This window comes from Anabrus simplex, chromosome X, assembly GCF_040414725.1.
Source record: "Anabrus simplex isolate iqAnaSimp1 chromosome X, ASM4041472v1, whole genome shotgun sequence".
In the NCBI taxonomy this organism is placed as follows: Eukaryota; Metazoa; Arthropoda; class Insecta; order Orthoptera; family Tettigoniidae; genus Anabrus; species Anabrus simplex.
This window is the reverse complement of record NC_090279.1, coordinates 171,634,665-171,656,358: the sequence shown is the minus strand read 5'-3', so window position 1 is coordinate 171,656,358 and position 21,694 is coordinate 171,634,665. Positions and strand designations below refer to the sequence as shown.

The window sequence follows — 21,694 nt, the reverse complement described above, 5'->3', positions numbered from 1 at the left end:
TTTCGCTCGTTCTACTATTTCATCATTGCATTATGCTTTATTCTTCTCTACCCGGACCACTGTCGACCCGGTTTCCTTTTCATTCGTTCTTGGAATCCTTCCACTCTTAAAATTTTCTTTAAAAATAACCTCTTTTTCTATAGTTTCCTGTTCTCTTATTTTATTTCTTAAAACTTTCTTCACCTTTTGCATCGAGCTTGTTATTGACTTTTTCTCCCAAAGGTACTTCAATATCTGTTTTTTCTATCTGGCATCATCCATTCTATAGATAGGTCCAAAAACTACCAATCTCCTTTTTCTTGTTGTTTTTGTTATATTTTATATGTTCTAGTATATTTCTGTATTGCTTTTTATTTTCCATTGTTCTGATGTTTTAATCGGTCCTAAGATTGCTTATTATTATTCTTTGTAGTACTTTCAGTTTTTCTAAACTGTAGCTCAAAACTAGATATTCACTTGCTTTAAGATATTCTGGTTTCATCACTGTATTGCAGTGCCTTATTTTCAGGTTTTAGATAAGCATTTCTTGTTCTAAACATTCTTAGTGATGCCATACGCTCTTTCCATCTTGTTTAATCTCTCTTCTATCGGAGATTTCTCTAAATTATTGAATTATATCTCCCGGTTATTTGAATTTCTTTACTTTCTCTGCCAATATGTATTGTCAAAAATTTTGGAGCGTTTTTTATGTTTGTAATAAATTTCATCTTTTCTACACAGATTTTAAATCTGTTTTGTTGGCTGCTTTTTCCAAAATATCAGTCTGTGTTGTTCCACCTGTCAGGCCCTCTGAAAGTAGAGCAAAGTAGTCTGCAAACTACAGCCAATTAATTCCACACCTTTGATTTTTCTCGACAAAGTTATTGTCAAAATTTTAAGTCCTTTTAGGTTTTCATTCCAAATTCCAAACATTCACATTCTCGTAGCCCTATTACATGACGTAGTTCAAACTCAGTACGCTCGTCTCCTTAAAAGCATTTTTGACTCGCACCTACCTCACAACGTCAACACCGGACGATGAATAACGCTCACGAAATGTACAGCACGTATTTAAAGCAAACTTGCTTTTCAAGGTCTTAGGTGCGCTATTAGCACAACTCTTCGTCGACTAGCATGAAAATTTGAACAGGCGTCATCTTTCAGATGTGCAAACACACCTCACGAATTTTGTTTGTCTAGCACAACTGCTTCTTGGTGTTGAGAATACATTTCCCACCAGTGCATGCTTACGCTTGTGGACCTATGCTGTTTTGCTTCTCTACCTCAATTTGAAACTCTCTCAGTCGGCTGTGTTGAGAATTTCCGAATTTCTCAGGTAATTTGAAGGCTGCATTTTTATATTTGCAAGCTGTCTCATTAAATCAAGTACATTTATATAGGCTTAACTACCTTTATACATCGCTAAACTTCGATTTCATTTGATCAGTATAGATAACAGAAACATACAGCCAGACTCCTTGGCTGAATAATAATCGTAGTTGCTTTCGATTCAGAATGTCATGGGTTCGATTCCTGGTTATGCCATGGATTTTAACTCCGTATGATTAATTCTTCTGGCTCGGGGATTGGGATTTTTATGTTCGTCTTCACACACCACAGTACATACCATCACTGAAACACACTTTATTGAATATATGTCCCTCTATATTGATATTGGATTGGCGTAACAAAGTGCATATAGTCGTAAAACTAGACGAAATCCAACCCAAATGTTGACCCTCATAAATAATTGTATAAAATTCCAGGAGAATAAGAACGAACGTAGAAAACAGCGTAACTTATAATACGGAAATTTCAGTGATAATGTTAATGATTTTTGCCTGTACTTCCAAATTATACTGTGTATGTAACAGCTCCTGCTTGATTCTTTGTATATGTTCTAGTTCACATAATTACATCCAGGGGTGCTCAAATCAGTTTAATTCTGTATGTGTTTGTGCTGCGACATTCGTCATAACATCTAACTCATATGTTCTTTCATTTCACCCCTGCAGAGACTGCGATGCTGCTGCCCGCCACTCACCCGACGAACGAAACTAATGATATCTATCGCAATCCTAGATACAGAAACTCCCAAGATCCTGAACAACACAGAGAGTAAGTACTGGCTTCAAATATCTAAAATATCGGGGGGGGGGGGAGTGAGTATGAGTTTCACGGAATAATTTCACTCAACAGACAACATCTTCAAGAAATGGGTATTAGGAAAATGATTTTAGGCTCTAACAGGTTAGAACGTCAAACATATTTGAACAAGGCGCAAGTGTCGTCTAGCCACTCTACAGTTATGTCTGCGAGTTGCATAAATTTTAGGGGCTCTGATGATGATGATGATGATGATGATGATGATGATGATGATGATGATGATGATGATGATGATGATGCTTGTTGTTTAAAGGGGCCTAACATCGAGGTCAGCGGCCCCTAATGGTACGAAATGAAATAACAAAAAGTTCAACTTCATCCACTGACCAAACTAAAATAAAAAATGTCTTGAAGAATGAATGGATGGACATGAACCCAGCAAAAAAACAAAAAACAAACAAACAAAAAACAGTGGATCAGACTCAAAGGAGATCGTAAATAACAGTATTACTGACCAAGGGAGCACTTATAAAGCACAATGATGCCTGATGTCAAAAGGGGTGCAAAATCCACGTCTAAGGCCCCACAGAATGGTACATGTCACGTACAAAGTAGAACCATGGTATTTGTCATGTTGGGGTACTGATTAAAGGTAGCGAAGACTCACGGTGTTCCACACAAGATGGTACTACTCACAAGTATTGCACTTCGTACAGGTAACGCAGACCTATGGTGTTTCTCACACAATGACGAAACTGATAGCCAACGCAAACCGATGAGGTTCCTCACCTAGGTGTACTAGTCACGGGCACCGGTATTCCCGTGGTGTTCCTCAATAGTGGGTACTAATCACAGGCAACGCAGACCCACGGTGTCGCTCATATAGTGGTACAACTCACAGGCTACGCCCAGACCCGCGGTGTTGCTCACATGGGTACGAAACACGGGTACTGGAAACCCCCAGGCCAGCCTCCTTACTGCTACTAATCACAAACCTATTTCGTACCTAATTTAGTGGTACTACTCGCAAGTACAGGCAACCCATGGTGTTCCTCGCATGATGGTACGAATCAAAAGTAGTTTCATGGTTCTAATTCAATCAATCCCTTGGTCGCCCCTTCTGGTCGCCTCTCACGACAGGCAGGGGATACCGTGGGTGAGAAAAAAGAAGAAAGAAGGAATCCGTCACTTCGAAAAATGAAATAACGGACGAAGAAAGGCAAGGGCCACGAAGGACGTGAAAATGAAAGACTCCCTAGGCCTCGAATGCTCTAATACCGTCGAAGTCAGAAAAGAACAAGAGTTGACCAAGGGAGGTCGGACAGGATAGACGAAAGTGAGGAGCCTGGCACAAGTAAGTGGAAGCAATGTCAAGACTCAGCTAAACGCCCCGTGGTCGCCAATCCACACTCCCAAGTTGAGAGCCCCTTGGGCTCCTGTTAGTCGCCTCTTACGATAGGCAGGAGATACCGCGGGTGTATTCTACATATGCGTCCCCCACCCGCATGGGGTTTTAGGTGCTCTGACAATTCACATCGCCAATAGTTATGCAAAACTCAACGCACAACCGTTATGCGGGTAGAAAACACTTGCGCCTTGGTTAAATGCGTTCGCATTGTAACCTATTAGTGTCTAAAAGTACTTTCTCTAATAATATTATACATCTGATGATGTATTACTGTTATTTATTATTATTATTATTATTATTATTATTATTATTATTATTATTATTATTATTATTATTCAGAATGTATCATAACTAATAGCGCAAATTGAAACAGCTGTAAGTACATGATACTATAAACAAAAGAGTCTTATTAAACATGAGTCCTGAAACGAGCAGTTTGCGAGATAATTTATAATTTGTGGTTAGCAGCCACCACTGACTTGACTGTGTATAAACGTCATTCTAGTTAGGAAAATGTCGGACTGAGTGTCTCAGACGATTGAAGCACTGTTCCTCTGACCCCAGCTTGGTAACTTCGATCCTTACTCAGTCCGGTAATATTTGAAGGTGCTCTAATACGTCAGCCTCGTGTTAATAGATTAACTAGCGCGTAAAAGAACTCCTGCGGGATTAAATTCCGGCACCTTGGCGTCTCCGCAAACCGTAAAAGTAGTTAGTGGGACGCAAAGCCAATAACATTATTATAATAATTGTTATTATTATTATTATTAGTTAGAAAAAGGTACCAAAACAACATAAAAATGAAGAGGAGTTCTCATGATGAAGAGGAAAACAGTCTTATTTAGCATGTTACAGTTACACTTCTTTTAACTACGAGTAAGTAGATTGTACAGTCATTGTAACTACTCAGTAAGGCAGTTTTCTTGTCCAATAAAAACAACTGTACGTCTAACAAAAAGTATAATAAAACTAATCTAATAAACCCAGTAAACATTGCCTATACAGTTTTTAGTTGTCATTAAAGACCATATGTTGAACTGGAATTACTTAAATAATCAGGGGGTTTTCAGAGCGATCATCCCACTGTTCAATTTCAGTTTCTTAGATTTAAAACAGGTTTTAACATTTTAAAAATGCAGTTGAGATAAGAGTAATTCCAGCGATTAATACTTGTACAGAAATTACTGTGAAGTAGTCAGCAAGGTGTCTGACTCATGTTCCATCCCTTTATTTATACGAGACTTTCTATTTACACCACCACAGCCCTATTTTCATTATGTAGTAACACGCACAGTACATTCAAATACCTCGTCTTAATATTTAAATAACAATGAAAACTTAGGAAAATTGCCTTTTAAATGTGTTGCTCATAAGCAAGGAGCATCCTAAAATTGCTTTATAAATATTGCAAACAGTCGGGAAGTTGTGAAGAAGATTACTTACAAACTGAGATGGTTATACACTGACTGACAGAGCAAATGCAACACCAAGAAGGAGTGGTCAAAACTTTATGCCAATTGCAGGGTAGACTGACGTCACTGAGGTATGCTCATGATGTGAAATGCGCCGCTGTGCTGCGCACGTAGCGAACGATAAATGGGACACGGCGTTGGCGAATGGCCCACTTCGTACCGTGATTTCTCAGCCGACAGTCATTGTAGAACGTGTTGTCGTGTGCCACAGGACACGTGTATAGCTAAGAATGCCAGGCCGCCGTCAACGGAGGCATTTCCAGCAGACAGACGACTTTACGAGGGGTATGGTGATCGGGCTGAGAAGGGCAGGTTGGTCGCTTCGTCAAATCGCAGCCGATATCCATAGGGATGTGTCCACGGTGCAGCGCCTGTGGCGGAGATGGTTGGCGCAGGGACATGTGGCACGTGCGAGGGGTCCAGGCGCAGCCCGAGTGACGTCAGCAAGCGAGGATCGGCGCATCCGCAGCCAAGCGGTGGCAGCCCCGCACGCCACGTCAACCGCCATTCTTCAGCATGTGCAAGACACCCTGGCTGTTCCAATATCGACCAGAACAATTTCCCGTCGATTGGTTGAAGGAGGCCTGCACTCCCGGCGTCCGCTCAGAAGACTACCATTGACTCCGCAGCATAGACGTGCACGCCTGGCATGGTGCCGGGCTAGAGCGACTTGGATGAGGGAATGGCGGAACGTCGTGTTCTCCGATGAGTCACGCTTCTGTTCTGTCAGTGATAGTCACCGCAGACGAGTGTGGCGTCGGCGTGGAGAAAGGTCAAATCCGGCAGTAACTGTGGAGCGCCCTACCGCTAGACAACGCGGCATCATGGTTTGGGGCGCTATTGCGTATGATTCCACGTCACCTCTAGTGCGTATTCAAGGCACGTTAAATGCCCACCGCTACGTGCACCATGTGCTGCGGCCGGTGGCACTCCCGTACCTTCAGGGGCTGCCCAATGCTCTGTTTCAGCAGGATAATGCCCGCCCACACACTGCTCGCATCTCCCAACAGGCTCTACGAGGTGTACAGATGTTTCCGTGGCCAGCGTACTCTCCGGATCTCTCACCAATCGAACACGTGTGGGATCTCATTGGACGCCGTTTGCAAACTCTGCCCCAGCCTCGTACGGACGACCAACTGTGGCAAATGGTTGACAGAGAATGGAGAACCATCCCTCAGGACACCATCCGCACTCTTATTGACTCTGTACCTCGACGTGTTTCTGCGTGCATCGCCGCTCGCGGTGGTCCTACATCCTACTGAGTCGATGCCGTGCGCATTGTGTAACCTGCATATCGGTTTGAAATAAACATCAATTATTCATCCGTGCCGTCTCTGTTTTTTCCCCAACTTTCACCCCTTTCGAACCACTCCTCCTTGGTGTTGCATTGTCACTGTCAGTCAGTGTACATACTACATAATTAGTATCTGTGCCATCTCACTCGTTAACGTTGCTTTAATTTACTTCCTGTTTTGCCTTCTTTAGTGCTAAATAAATAAACAAAAAATATAGTATTAAGTGGAATTAAGTTAATGCAGTGATATCGCCGTTGTGATTATCGGAACTTTGTAAACAAATGAGAGCTCTCGGAGGAAAGCATTTTTATATCGCTCTGTTTTCGGTTCGACTTTAATGTACTGTAACAGGAACGCCCGTACTTCAGTTTATCGGAGAGCATGAGGAACGACAAGGCGTGTACGGCCCATGCTAAGAGAGTGAGAGAGAAGGGTAGTGAAAAAAAATTTCATGATTAAGTGGATCCTTCAGTTTATTCAAATAGATATGCAAAGAATTATGTCACCTTTTACAGCTGAATCGTGGGGTTGTTCCTGACGGCGTGGAGAGGACGTTGTCCTGCGGCGGCTGCGTCGTCTTGCGGTCGGCGTCGGCGTTGTCTTCCGTCGTTGGTGTTTTCTCTGTATTAGTGTTGAAGACTCGAACCTGAGGCAGGAACGGGGAAATGTGGATCTTCCACATTTGACGTCATGGGGCACTGGTGTGACACTTCTCTAAGGCGAAGCACGCCGAAATAGTTCCCACAGTCAATGATGTTGAATGCACTTTAGCAGCATGGATAAAGTTAGAGTCACAGTTCCACGAGGATAAGATGGAAGGAATTATCGAATTTGGAATAATAAACGAAAACAATCTAGGACCTTCCGAGGTGCAGTGATTAAGCACTTCATAAAGAAAATTAAATTTACCGGGTACAGTCTCTGCACTGTACTCCATCAGCACAATACACTTGTTGAAATAAATGACAGTCCAAGTTCCATTATGTCGTAACACAGTTCAACGGATAGACACAGTCTTTAAATGAAATGAAGGTCGACACAGTCTATGCTAGGAACACTGTCGCTGTTTTCACACAGTCTTTAAATGAAATCAAGGCTAGCTAGAAACACTACCGCTGTTTTCACACAGTCTTTAAATGAAATCAAAGCTGGCACAGTTTATGCGAGAACACAGTCTTTAAATGAAATCAAGGCTGGCTAGAAACACTACTGCTGTTTTCACACAGTCTTTAAATGAACTCAAAGCTGGCACAGTTCATGCGAGAACACAGTCTTTAAATGAAATCAAGGCTGGCTAGAAACACTACTGCTGTTTTCACACAGTCTTTAAATGAACTCAAAGCTGGCACAGTTTATGCGAGAACACAGTCTTTAAATGAACTCAAAGCTGGCACAGTTTATGCGAGAACACAGTTTTTAAATGAAATCAAGGCTGGCTAGAAACACTACTGCTGTTTTCACACAGTCTTTAAATGAACTCAAAGCTGGCACAGTTCATGCGAGAACACAGTCTTTAAATGAAATCAAAGCGGGCACAGTTTATGCGAGAACACAGTCTTTAAATGAAATCAAGGCTGGCTAGAAACACTACTGCTGTTTTCACACAGTCTTTAAATGAACTCAAAGCTGGCACAGTTTATGCGAGAACACAGTCTTTAAATGAAATCAAGGCTGGCTAGAAACACTACTGCTGTTTTCACACAGTCTTTAAATGAACTCAAAGCTGGCACAGTTTATGCGAGAACACAGTTTTTAAATGAAATCAAGGCTGGCTAGAAACACTACTGCTGTTTTCACACAGTCTTTAAATGAACTCAAAGCTGGCACAGTTTATGCGAGAACACAGTTTTTAAATGAAATCAAGGCTGGCTAGAAACACTACTGCTGTTTTCACACAGTCTTTAAATGAACTCAAAGCTGGCACAGTTTATGCGAGAACACAGTCTTTAAATGAACTCAAATATACAGCCGGACCGAGAGACGAATTATGTCGTGACGTGCTTATTTGCACACGCTCACTGAACTTACGGCTTACTGCCGACTCACTCCACTCTCTGCCTTCAGCACACTGCCGCTGCATACCGCACACTCTCTCTCTCTCTCTCTCTCTGCTTTACCCCAGGCTGGCGACTTGCTTATATTGCCGAAGGCCGGTGGGCGTGGCTACACATGTGGGCCCCAAGAATTTTTTTTATCTTGGCCATCTTCACACCGATTGACACGAAATTTCGGCTAGCAGCGTTCATTATTCCTGCCGGCAAGGTGACGCTATTGAAATATTGATATTATATTTCGTTCATGCAGCAATACTATGGAACACGAAGGAACCTTCTGCGTGACGTCGCTTGTCCTTGGCCGGTGTTCTAGAAAGTCGCGAACTTGCTCGCAGTTCCCACTATGCCAGTGCGCTCGGCGCAAGCTTACGGTCAGGTATTAGCGAGTTCCACTTAATAAAAGAATGAAACGTGAATGCTCGTAGGGCGTTACCGTTTCAGTACGGGAGTGAAAGCTGAGTGGACTCCCGACTGTAAATAATTGACATGAACGTAGTGAACAGACAAGTAGGAATAATGGCAGCAGGGTACTCACACAGTGTAGGTAAAGCCTAAATTAAGAATAAGCTCAGTACATGAAGTTGTGAGTACAAAACTGCTTCGGTGTACAAGTCATGTGAAAAATGGAGAATAACATGTTACTAAAGAGAATAGTGTGCTTGGACAAGGAGGGTAAGAGAAACTGAAAAAAAGTAAGGCGACGGAGGTCAGATACACAGTTTTTCACGATTTAATATGAGGTGAGGAAGCCAACGGGAATAGAGAGTTTGGGAGGAACATTTTAATTCACATAGGAGGCTTGTAGACTGAACGCCGAAGGGTATAATACAGTACTCGATAATGAAGTACCAGGTTAGCACCTGCAGGAAAGCAAAGATAGAGAACCATTCAAAGAGGAGAGCATGGTGTGTTTTCTACACTGAGAGCGCAATAATAATAATAATAATAATAATAATAATAATAATAATAATAATAATAATAATAATAATAATATAATGAACCTACATCAAAAACCATACTTAGGCCTTCCATGTGTTGGAGTTTCCTCAAAATAACGAACAATATTCTGTACCTTTTCCCGGTCGCACGTACTGGCCTCTCTCTCGATGGGCGAACATGAAATGCTTCGTCAGTCCGTAACTTCATCATCGAACGCTTTAAAACGTGCTCTGAAGATAACCGGCTTACGGTATTTGTATTCGTAAAGTCTGCGAGCTGCAGGATCATTTTTGCGCGTTTCATCATACAGCAGAATGATTTACTTTCAGTGTATTCCTCGTTAGTAAACGCACCAGTAACACCAGTGATATCAACACAAACAAAAGGTTTACAACTGTATACAACAAACTGAGCGAGTTCAGAACACTTGCACTTCAAACTTCAACCACCAGAATGACATTCGCGATGAAACGCAACCTCAGCCCTTTATGCCTTTGAATTCGGCAACTGTTTAGCATGTTGTAAACGGATCTACTAATTACGCCTTTGTGTTTGCCCCTTGAGTATATAAAACACTTCGTGCTCTGCCCTGTTTGAATGGTTGGCTATAGAAATAATAACTTCGCTTTTCTTTTCGCATACGGGATAAAATATAAGAGAAAGTTTTCCTGGGTTTTAGGGTGTCCAAAGAGGCTTCAGGATTTCCTTTGTCTTTTGAAATTTAATTTGACTTCACACATTATCTTGCGGCATAAAAATTAACTATCCTAACAACTCACGACTTGTCGTTCAAAAGCATTCTACAATTTTCTTGTTTTTATCACCATAAATTATTATATTGAATATATTGAACCCATGACCTTTGTGCCCTAAGAACATTATGCATAATGTAACAATTAAACTAAAAGTTGGATTCTTGATAGCATGGATTTGACACGTGACGAGGGGGTGATTACCTTCGGTCCCACGCTCTGGGGTACGTGACGTCAACCACACGTTTCGACGGCGGAAGAATCTCAAGTCATTTTTATGAACTATTTCAAAGCGCGTGTACATGGCGTGACCACGCCAAGTCAAAAAATATAGTGCCTATCAAAGGAGGTCGATCATCTCACAAATCGAACCCGTAAAAATTTTAAATGTCCGTGAACACTACCGCCAGAAATGTAGCAAGCATGTAGTCACTTTCAAAACTCTTGAAATTACAGTTTAGGTAAGTCAGAAAATTTATAGAAATTTTCTTGGCGGCAAAGGGAGAGACCCGAAGAGAGGGGGTAACTGCTATAAATATGAAGGGACGCCATGACGAAGTCTCCTTCTCCGGCATTTGTGAAACAAAGCGGACGAAAAATTGTTGAGCTGCTCTGCGAAATCAAACCAACGAAAGTAGACTGAGTTCAACTGCAGATTTTAGCCATTGCGGCTAAGTCTTGACTCCATGAGGAGATAGTTTTCTTGAGTGAAATAATTATACCAGATAGGACGGTCAAAGTACTGAATAAATTCTAATGTGATTAAGTAATTCGTGTGCGGAAATAATTATAGTCCATCGTGTGCGTTCAAGCAAACAAGTGAAGGGTATTTTCTTTTTTTTATGCTTTATTCCAGGAAACCTGAAGAAATGATAATAAATTGTGAAGCCATGAATGTAAAAATGGCTAAATAAAATGCCAGGGTCACAGGTGAGCCCTATGACGAATACTGGCGTGACGACATGAGGTAGGTGACTTTCCATCTTACTACCTCTTATATCTTGTCTCGTGATTTCTTAAAGTGTATTTGAATGGGGATATACGACGCAGTGGTCACCCCTACTAAGTTTTGTAAATGTGAGAGTACGACTAAAAGAGTCATTTGTTTTATTTTCCACTTGGATAAAATTTGAAGTCTTGCGAGTGCCGTATAATGTTGTACAAAGTTATTGAATAGGGTTCCGAAGTGATATCACGTCCAATGTAGATCGTCATCCGTGTGAGTGTACTGCCTATATTTTGTGATGTCAAATTAAGATGTTCATTCGACGTAAAAATTTTCTGTCTGCAATTTGACGTTAATAATAATAATCCATGGTCACTCATTTTCAATCGAGTGGAAGCGCGCTGTCGGGTGAGAACCTAGGGTGATGAGTTTTGGTCACGGAGAGAAACGTTTTTATTTAATGCCCATTTTAAACTGTGTCTGACTGACAAGAAAAGGATCTAGTAGAATGTTTCAGTCATTCCTCGTAAAAATCAAGTTATTAAATACGATATCATTTATGCGAAGTTATTCATGATTAATGCATTGTGCGATATTAGACGTCGGGATTTCTAGTGAGGATTTTATTTCAGTTCTTTGTCGATGATAATTGTGGAGCTGGGAAACAGAGGTTAGTTTGTGAATCAGGTTGGACCTGTCATTGAAGCCGGGACACGGAAGTCCGAGGAATGTTTTATATGAGTTGAGATGAGATGTGCGAATCAGGTTACAGTCCTGTCATTTGAAGCCGGAACATGATAGCCGGAGGAATATTTTATAATGTTGAGAATGGGAAGAAATTCATAGAAATCCATAGCGGTATCAATTGGCGACGCGTATAATTAGTGTGGGCATCTTGAAGCATAATCTGTGCATTTTGTTGGTTAGAATATCGTATTTGTTTAATTATGTCGGCCGAGTTTAAAGGGAGCATTTCGAGAAGTCAGTCAACTGTGCATAAACCAGGTGTTTCCTGTAACTGCCAGCCAAGCGAGCTTGGGGGGATGAGAGGCCTCAGCTATGATAACGGGAGAGGAGTGGAATTGAGATTGTACTGTAATTCTCGGCCAGGGAAAACGTTAAAATGCTGGATTTAGTTGAAATTCATAGCCGGTAATGATCTAAGTATTGTGAAATACTGTAATTGGGGACGTAATGAACATTTGAAATCACGAACTTTGAGTATAAGGAACAGAGTAACCTAATTCAGGGTTGTCCAAAATATAGAGCGATGGTCGTGATGATCGGTTTGTCTGTGAGGGGTGTGCAAAATTCATTATGATAATGACGAGATATGACATCGTAATTACATGGCGAGTTGTTTGGTTTGTACGTAGATTATTAGGATATCCAAGTGTTAATAACGGTTAGGACTAGATTAGATTTTTAAGCGTGATATCACGAGACAGGATATATATAGCTGGACATGAATTATGTAAAATTCTTTTCCAGCCAGATAAACATCGCAATATTGAACTCACATCACAGCTGCGTAGAAATTTGTGAAGAAACCAGAGTCCGCGGAGCTAAAATTTGTTGTTCGTTAATATTTCGTTAAATCATTTAAATTTATTTAATTATTAAATTCAGTGAAACCGCATTTGAAATAACTTTAATGAAGCGAATAACTTGGAGATGCATTCTGGAAATTTTAGTTTGTTTTCTGGGGAATGTTAACATATAAAGTAACGATTAAGGGGACATATCCGAAGGAAATGGATTTTACTGCCACAAAGTTTGTGAGCATTGTTATTGTTGTAATTATCGAACTTTGATTGATTGAGCAGTGAATGTGCTGGGGATAGTAAAGTGGAACTTTGGTCATAAACCGATGTAACTTAATTGTGTTTAGCCTTCAGCCTAGAAACTTGGATGGTCAGGGGGTCATCAACCTCAGTGACTTAGAATAGGGCCATATGGCATTGTAGCATCATTTCCTTGCGGTCATCATCCACAATGACTTAAAAGTAACTTAGAAGAGTAGATGTCGGTCCATGACATAGACGCAGGTCACATCGATTCAATTAAGGGTCCATGCCGTAGAACCACTGTGTGGCACACACCGATTGGACGGCCTTAATTATTCCCAGAGTCCAGAGTTCGTGTTACGAGGGCTGGACCATAACGAATCACTATGATGGTACATGTGGTCCCACATGGAAGTCGAATTAAGGATTTCCAGACTTTCCTTTCTTAAATGATTAATAATTGAGATAATGGTTTCTAGTAAGAATGCCCATCAGGCAGTTACGTTAAAGTCTCACACCAGTGTTCTGACGTTTATGTAAAAATGATTGTGGTGTCCAGTGGACACAATTGACTTCTATGATACCATTGCCATGCTTCAGAATTTTCCTGAATAAATAGGAATCTTTTAAACAGACCTTTCATTCCAGTAGATAGATTAGAATTAATGAACCCTACCTTTACCTCAGCAAGTGACGAAGAACCCGAAACGACCCAAGAGACAGATCTCATGAACTTTGCTGATAGGTAAGGAAGGTAGGTATCCCTCAATATGGACCTAAAGGGTTCAATATCTTATATCTGGGGGTCATCTGAAAATTTGCGTCACGAAATTATCTGTTCAAAATGAGTAAATCAATGTTACTTAGCAATCGTGGAGGTTGTTATGTGGAGAATTAATTAATGGTCCCGACAGAAAGACATATAAAAGGCTGTTTTATCAAATACGCCTCGTGACATATTCTAGAGGACTAATTATTTCTATCGTGAAAATTTCATAGGTCCTGAGTGAGTTTCCCCCTTTTCGTGCACTGAATGCTACACTTGTCCACTCCCCATTCCATATAGATTCTCTCGAAAACGATTCGTTAGGTGCAAATAAATTAATCATTACCAATTTGAGCTTCATTTACTGAAAAACCTTTACAATCATTTGATTTTGCCAAAGGGAAATTTTACATCATTTTTTCACATACATAAGTCTTGTGGCTGGGGGACATTTACAAGTTCGTTCGTTCGTTCGTGCTGTAATAGGCATATTCTTGATTGCCAATAAAGTGAATACTCTCTTCTCAGCTTCTGGCGATCCAGCTCTGGGGGAGGGGAGTATTCGTTTGTATTCTTAATGTATTATATTTCATCACGTCTTGCATAATAAGCAGAGAATTATTATTATTATTATTATTATTATTATTATTATTATTATTATTATTATTATTATTATTATTATTATTATATTCGTTTCCAGAATGGCCATTTGAGATCACGTTAAGCAACAATCACACATCACTGGAAGCCGTCTTTGTATCGTAAAATCTTTGCATTCTTTCACCGACAGCCTGTCTTATTTCCTCTCTCCATCCCCCTCTTCATTTTCAGTTCATCATGGAAGCTTCTGAAGCTGTCGATCATTAATTTATACTTTGTTCGTTTTAGGATGTCTTCCCGATTTTCTTTAGACTTCTCAAGATCCTTTCATACCTCCCTGAACCATTTGTTTGTAACTTTGGGTCTCCTATCAAGAGTTTTAAAAATCTGTTTTGTCAGCCTCTTCTCGTCCATTCTAAACAGATGTCCATAAAATTTAAGTCTTCTTTTCTTAATTGACTCAATGAACCTTTCACCTTTTTGGTATATTTCTTCCGTTTCCCGTAACCTACGGTATGCTGGCTATCCTCGATTTTTTACCCATTACCTTGCGGAGGATCTTGCTCTCAAATTTCTCGGCTTCTCCTAGTCCCGGCGTTCCTGTCATTTGGACGCATTCACCAGCATATATACTCTGTATTGACAACTTTACTGTAGTATCCTATTTCAGCTCGCCTTGAGATATTATCATTATCATCATCGTTATTATTAATTATTTGATTAGTTATCATATAAACTAAGGAGCCCGTTTGGACGTATTTGCACTTTTTTATTTTTCTCCCTCTCTTCCCACTGTCTTTTCGTCTTCTCGCTCTATTCCTTTTTACGTTGTTCAGTCCATCCTGTATTTATTCGGGTGGGCTTTATATAAAATTTGTGTTTGTGAATTAAGGTTCTGAAATTTATTCTATCTTGATTGGTTTCTTCATTAAAGCCAATTTCATTTAGGTCTTCACTGATTTCTTTTAGCCAAACATTGTGATTTTTCATTGATAAGGCTAAGCTTAAAATTCTCTTTGTGAGCTTGTTATTATTAAAGCCCGGATATTTTTGCAGTAACAGGTTAGATTCCAAACTAATTTGGTTAGTAGGAAGTGTAGGCCACCCGCTCTTGAATAATGTAGCAAGAGTAACATAAATTTTAGGGGTTCTGATGGGCAGTACCCCTAATGTTTATGCAAACTCTATAGCATTATCATTGTGAAGGTAGACTATACTTGTTACTCGTTTCAATAAGTTTGCATTCTAACCTATTAATGCTTAAAAATCCTATTATCCAGTCTATGGTTTCTTCATTAATGCCAATTTCATTTAGGTCTTCACTGATTTCTTTTAGCCAAACATTGTGATTCTCATTGATAAGGCTAAGTTTAAAATTTGCCTCCTGAACCTGTTGTTATCCGTTATATATAAGTGACTATAAAATTGTAATCGCCGTTTCCTTATGGTATCTGTGATTTTTTTTTCTGTAACTTGATAGATTTCAATCCATTTCTTTTTCTTCCAAATTCCATTTTCGCATGTTGTTCCTAAGATTTTTCTGAGAACTTTACTTTCTTGTTTTTTCGATCATCTTTATTCCAGATTTTCCACCAGTTATAATGGTATCAGATGCATAAAGTGCTTCTTTTTTAACCACTGTGTTATAATGTCGTAATTTTGCCCTTTTCATATAGTTCTCTTATTGTTCCAAGTCATTTTGTATGTTTTTAGAAGTTTTGCATGTCTGTCTTTGTTAGCTTGCTGATTTGACTCTGCTGGTTCAATAATATCACCTAGATACTTAAATTTGTCTACTTAAGCGATGTTTCCATATTTGGTGATTAACAGTTAACTGCTGAAACCTAGTTGTTGTTTCTTTTTGTTTTGTTTGTTTTATGCCGTACCGACACAGGTAGATCTTATGGCGAAGATAGGATAGGAAAGGGCTAGGAGTGCGAAGCAATCGGCCGTGACCTTAATTAAGGTACAGCCCCAGCATGTGCCTGGTGTGAAAATGGGAAACCACGGGAAACCATCTTCAGGGCTGCCGACAGTGGGGTTCGAACCCACTATCTCCCGGATGCAAGCCCACAGCTGCGCTCCCCTAACCGCACGGCCAACTCGCCCGGTGGAACCTAGTCTAGCCCCTTCCATATTATTATTATTATTATTATTATTATTATTATTATTATTATTATTATTATTATTATTATTATTATTATTCAACACAGATAACATCAAATCCTACTGCCTTGCCATTCTTAAATGTACGAACGGCTGATTTTCTTCGAAAAACTGCCTCCTCCGTAAACTGGCAGGGACTACCTAGGACACCCATCCCCATATGTTAAGAACAACTGCACTGGCGTTATGCTATGCAGGAGGAGAATATGCCCGCCCTGTGTCTCTGGGTGGGATTGCTCCATCTGATATCAGAAGAGAAGATGCTGCCAACGATGAAAGGATAAAATCATCCACTATGACCTCACACACACTCTAGGTATATCAACCTGCTGAAAGCAGATTAAAATCGAGAAAGACCTTCCCAATAACTACACAACCGTTACAAGGAACAGTTGCAAAAGCACAAGTTTCCCCGTGGAAGGAAAGAACTAGTAATTTGTCTGAATGGATGGAACCGAAGGAATCTCTACCTCCTGGCCACACAGAAAACTGGCCAATCTGAAAATCCCTAAAAAGACTTCGAGCTGAAGTTGCAAGAACAAGGAACAACTTATATAAATTGCATTTTCCGACCAAGAGATTTATATGTAATTGTGGAGAATTTCAAACAACACAACATATCTTATGCTGTCCATTGTGCTCGTCCAGATGTATAATGAGTGGTTTGACTCAAGCTAATTCAAGTGCTCTCGAAGTTGCTAAGTTTTCGGCGGGAATTGTTTGAAGTCACTTGATGAACACATGTTTGTGTACTAGTGTCCATTTCGTGCTTCTGTTTTGTTATGTTTTCATGTTTCATATTTTGTACTTCTGACACGAATAAATAAAATTATTATTATTATTTTTTATTATTATTATACATGCGTTAGGGCCTACTAAGGACCACGTTCCAATTGCAATTCCTCATCCTTTGTTGTTGTTCCTTCCTTTTCTTCCAGTATTCCTTCGTTGTTACGCTATGAATTTTTTTATTTCTTCAGACCACTTTGTGCCGGTTTTCTTTGCCTCTCTCCCTTGGAATCCTTCCATTTCTAAAACTTCCTTCCTGAAAATTTATCTGTCCATTACTTCTTCTTCTTCTTCTTCTTCTTCTCTGATGTTGTTTCTTTCCAAGTCTTTTTCGATCTCTTGAATCCAGGTGGTTGTTGGCTTTTTCTTCCAAAGATAAGTGGAGATAATTTTGGTTTAGTCTACTATCGTCCATTCTGAAAATATGTCCAAAAGATAGCAGTCTCCTCTTCCATACGGTTATAGATATGTTTTCTACGTTCTGATCAATTTTGTTATTAATTCTTAAGTTCCAAAATTCTGTTGTTTTTAGAGGGCCGAATATTTTTCTTAACCTTCTTCTTTCTAGTACCTCCAGTCTGTCAAGTTAATAATAATAATAATAATAATAATAATAATAATAATAATAATAATTATTATTATTATTATTATTATTATTATTATTATTATTATTATTATTATTATTATTATTATTATTATTATTATTTATTATTATTATCACTATAGATAATGTCATATACATTGTAGAACCGTGAAGCACAAGTGAGTTGTTAGCTACTGTACCACAGCATTTACACTTTGCCGGTGGCCTCTTACAGTGAAGAATAATCAAAATTGAAGCACTTCCTGTACTATTTTTATTTTTCTTCTCACAGTAATCGCTCCTGAACTCTCAGTGCAGCTAGCATGAGTGCAGTGAACTAAGCGTAATCTGGTCTTTTAAGTCCTGGTGTGCACGCTGTGGGAGGATGTGCTTTAGTCGGCTGGTTTCCGGAGCTCACGAGAGGAAGGAAGAGAGAAAGAGCAAAGCATTGCTAATGATGTAGGCTGAGAGAGAAGAACGAGGATAGCATATCGTAGTAATCTATATTAATATATAATCAAAATATACAATAAATGAAACGATAATAATTTTGCCTGTGGACTTCAAATTCTTCCACATACTACGGTCCCAGTTCGTTCATTCGTTCCTTCGTTCGAAACACGATAAAAAGACAAAACAAAATTCCTTGAAATTTAGTATTTAAGTTCAAGAGTAGCCTGTTAGAGCGCTGGGCTCTAACACCCATTCCTGGGAAAACTAGATATATTTTTTTAAATATTTTTGCTGTAATCTACTAAGGTCTATGCTCTCTACACTTTGACACTAACAAGATAAATTGTTTCGTATGTGTACCCGTACTGACTTATGCAGCTGAGACTTGCACTTTGACTAGCAGGCAGGAGAGCAGAATTCAACCAAGTGAGATGAAATTCCTAAGAAGTATGATAGGAAAGACAAGGAAAGACAGAGCGAGAAATGAAGATGTTAGGCAGGAAGTTGGGACAGGAAAGCTAAGTGAGAGAGTTGGAAAGAATAAACTAATGTGGTTCAGATATGTTAAAGAGGATAGAGGAGAATGGACAGATGCTGGAGGCAAAGTGCGTGGACAAGAGATCAAGAAGAAGACCTAGAACAAGGTGGACTGAATCAGTGAAGAGCGGCATAACAAGACGAAATTTAGACTGGGAGAAGATCATGGAATAGGAATGGTGGAAGGCAAGAAGAAGATAGAGAAGTGCCATAAATACCCCGAACCGGCAGGAACTTGATAAGGGGAGGAGATGATGATGATATTATTATTATTATTATTATTATTATTATTATTATTATTATTATTATTATTATTATTATTATTATTATTATTATTATTATTATTATTATTATTATTATTATTAAGGAAATAGACAAATTTTTCTTCTAGATTATTCATAATACTGAACAGTCCCCGATAAGAATCAGGAACGTTGAGTTACGTTGTTAATATTCTGAATATTGTTAATAAAAGTGGCTTAGACCAGATAAGTCAGTTTGTCTCGTGTGTACTATATTTTCTGTCATTATTGTTGACATGGGCACTCTTATCTTGTAAATGAATTATTGGTAGTTAATTTACACAGCAGACTTTGTGAATGAGAATTATTAAATCTTGCAAGTTAACAATACATAAATGTGGCTTATGTTGTAACCAAGGTTGAGATTTACAAAACACAACTTTATTATTCGCTTCAAATGCAAATACACTATTTACACAAATAAAAATGAAATTTAACTTGAAGCAAATGAATTAGGAATCTTGAGAAAGAGTTTATCTTTTGTACACTATATACAAGTTTGCAGTATTTACATCCACTACTATCTTGAAAAGATAGTCCTTGTGATAGCAAAGTCGATAGTCGAAAAGAGTTCATAAAAGCAAGTTCTATGTTGAAAGAATTCTTACTTGGCGAAACCAAGGGAGCTTGCATTAATTAGGGAAATATGACGGTATGTAATAGTATGACTGGATATGGGCAGCGGAATAAGAGGAGCGGTGACCAGAGGTGAGACCTCGTACTGCCAGAAATTCAGTCCACCTGGCCGAAGCACATTTTCAAGAGGAGTAGCCTCCGTGCTCGACGTAGGGTGTAGCGCTGTTAACGGAGCGGTTGTTTACGGAGCGGAGGCTCCGGGCGCTTTCAATCGTTTGCCTCCGGAGAACCTCCGACTGAATTGCAAGCGCGTAGTTTGAACTTGGCACGGGAGAAATGAACGAGCATTTGTACAGGAATTTATAACTTGTCGCTATTAATGTGAAAAACTACGCCCCTCCGTTAATACTTCAGTTATTTGGCGATATTACAAATAGGCCTAGCATTCTTACGTACAGACATAATAATTATGTAACAGAACCTCCGATTGAATGACAAGCGCGTAGTGTGAACTTGGTACGGGAGAAATGGAAGAGCATTTTCTCAGGAATTTAAAACTTGTCGCTACTATTGTGCGAAACTAGGCCCCTCAGTTAATACCTTAACTATTTATCGATATTACACATCGCATTCTTACGTACAAACATAATTATGTATTTTCTTAAATATAAACATGTTATAATTTAGGCCTTGTCCGTGACTGTAAATTACTTCGTTATGAAATAATTAATACTATTATCATTGCATGCCGGGCTGAGTGGCTCGGACGTTTGAGGCATTGGCTTTCTGACCCAAACTTCGCAGGTTCGATTATGGCTCAGTCCGGTGATATTTGAAGATGCTCAAATTCTTCTGCCTCGTGTTGGTAGATTTAATTACACGTAAAAGAACTCCTGCGTAACCAAATTCTGGCATCACGGCGTCCCCGAAAACCTTATAAGTAGTTAGTGGGACGTAAAGCCAATATTATTATTATTATTATTATTATTATTATTATTATTATTATTATTATTATTATTATTATTATTATTATTATTACTAGCTGATGTACCCGTGCTTCGCTACGGGATTCTCAGAAAGATTGACTTGGTGGTTTTCCTAACTGAATTCAACATAGGTCATTACAAAAACGTCAGTAGGAATGTAGCGATTGAAAGCAATGTTATCATATAAAATACTCGATCAAATGAAAAAACCGCACACTTTCTCACTTTCAACGAACAGTACTACGGTGCCGATCTAAGAGTCCAAAGTTCCAGAACTGGAATAACCAGGTCGCAGACTGCCGTGACCACTCCTCTGTCATTATTTCGTTAAATATGCACACTACTCATTCCAATCAGTGGCTCAGAGTAGGGATTTTATAGCTCGAATACAATGATGAACCAGTGTGTTACGTACCAGGTATATCAGAAAATGTATGAACCAGAGGAATGGCATGCTAAAGAAGAAAGTTATCTTACACCCCAGCTACTTCTCACCAATATACAGGCAGGCTGTTACAGTCGGTACGACCAAGCGAGTTGGCCGTGTGGTTAGGGGCGCGCAGCTGTGAGATTGCATCCGGGAGATAGTGGATTCGAACCCCATTGCCGGCAACCCTGAATATGGTATTCGGGAGATGATGGGTTCGAGCCCCACTGTCGGCAGCCCTGACGATGGTTCTCCGTGGTTTCCCATTTTCACTCCAGGCAAATGCCGGGACTGTACCTTAATTAAAGCCACGGCCGCTTCCTTCCACTTCCTAGACCTTTCCTATCCCATCGTCGCATAAGACCTATCTGTGTCGGTGCGACGTAAAACAACTAGCAAAGAAAAAAAACATTGAATGACAAGCGCGTAGTGTGAACTTCATACGGGAGGAATGAACAAGCATTTTCACAGGAATTTATGACGTCGCTGTTTTTGCGCGAAACTACACTCCTTCTTTAACTTTTTTTAATGCTATTTGTTCGGGGCGTCGACCTATGAAGATCCTTTGCCCCTATTTGCACCATATATGAGGAAACCTGCGTGTATTATGTAAATGGCGGTAGGGTAAAGTGTTGAAAGCGAGGAAAGGAACGTTAAGGATGACACAAACACCCAGTCCCCAGGCCAGAGATATTAATAATTTACAATTAAAAACTGATCTGGCCGGGAATCGAACCCGGGGCCGCCGGGTGACAGGCGGACGCGTTGCCA

At 39.7% G+C, this 21,694-nt stretch overlaps 1 protein-coding gene across 1 annotated transcript in view; it reads left to right on the top strand.

The window, feature by feature from the left end:
• Nucleotides 1-21,694, top strand: part of LOC136886751 (somatomedin-B and thrombospondin type-1 domain-containing protein) — a 326,490-nt gene that overhangs the window by 257,177 nt on the left and 47,619 nt on the right. The window contains exon 3 of the mRNA XM_067159556.2: nt 1,995-2,097. Within this exon, the coding sequence (XP_067015657.2) occupies nt 1,995-2,097 (103 nt within the window). The remainder of the gene's footprint in view (nt 1-1,994; nt 2,098-21,694) is intronic.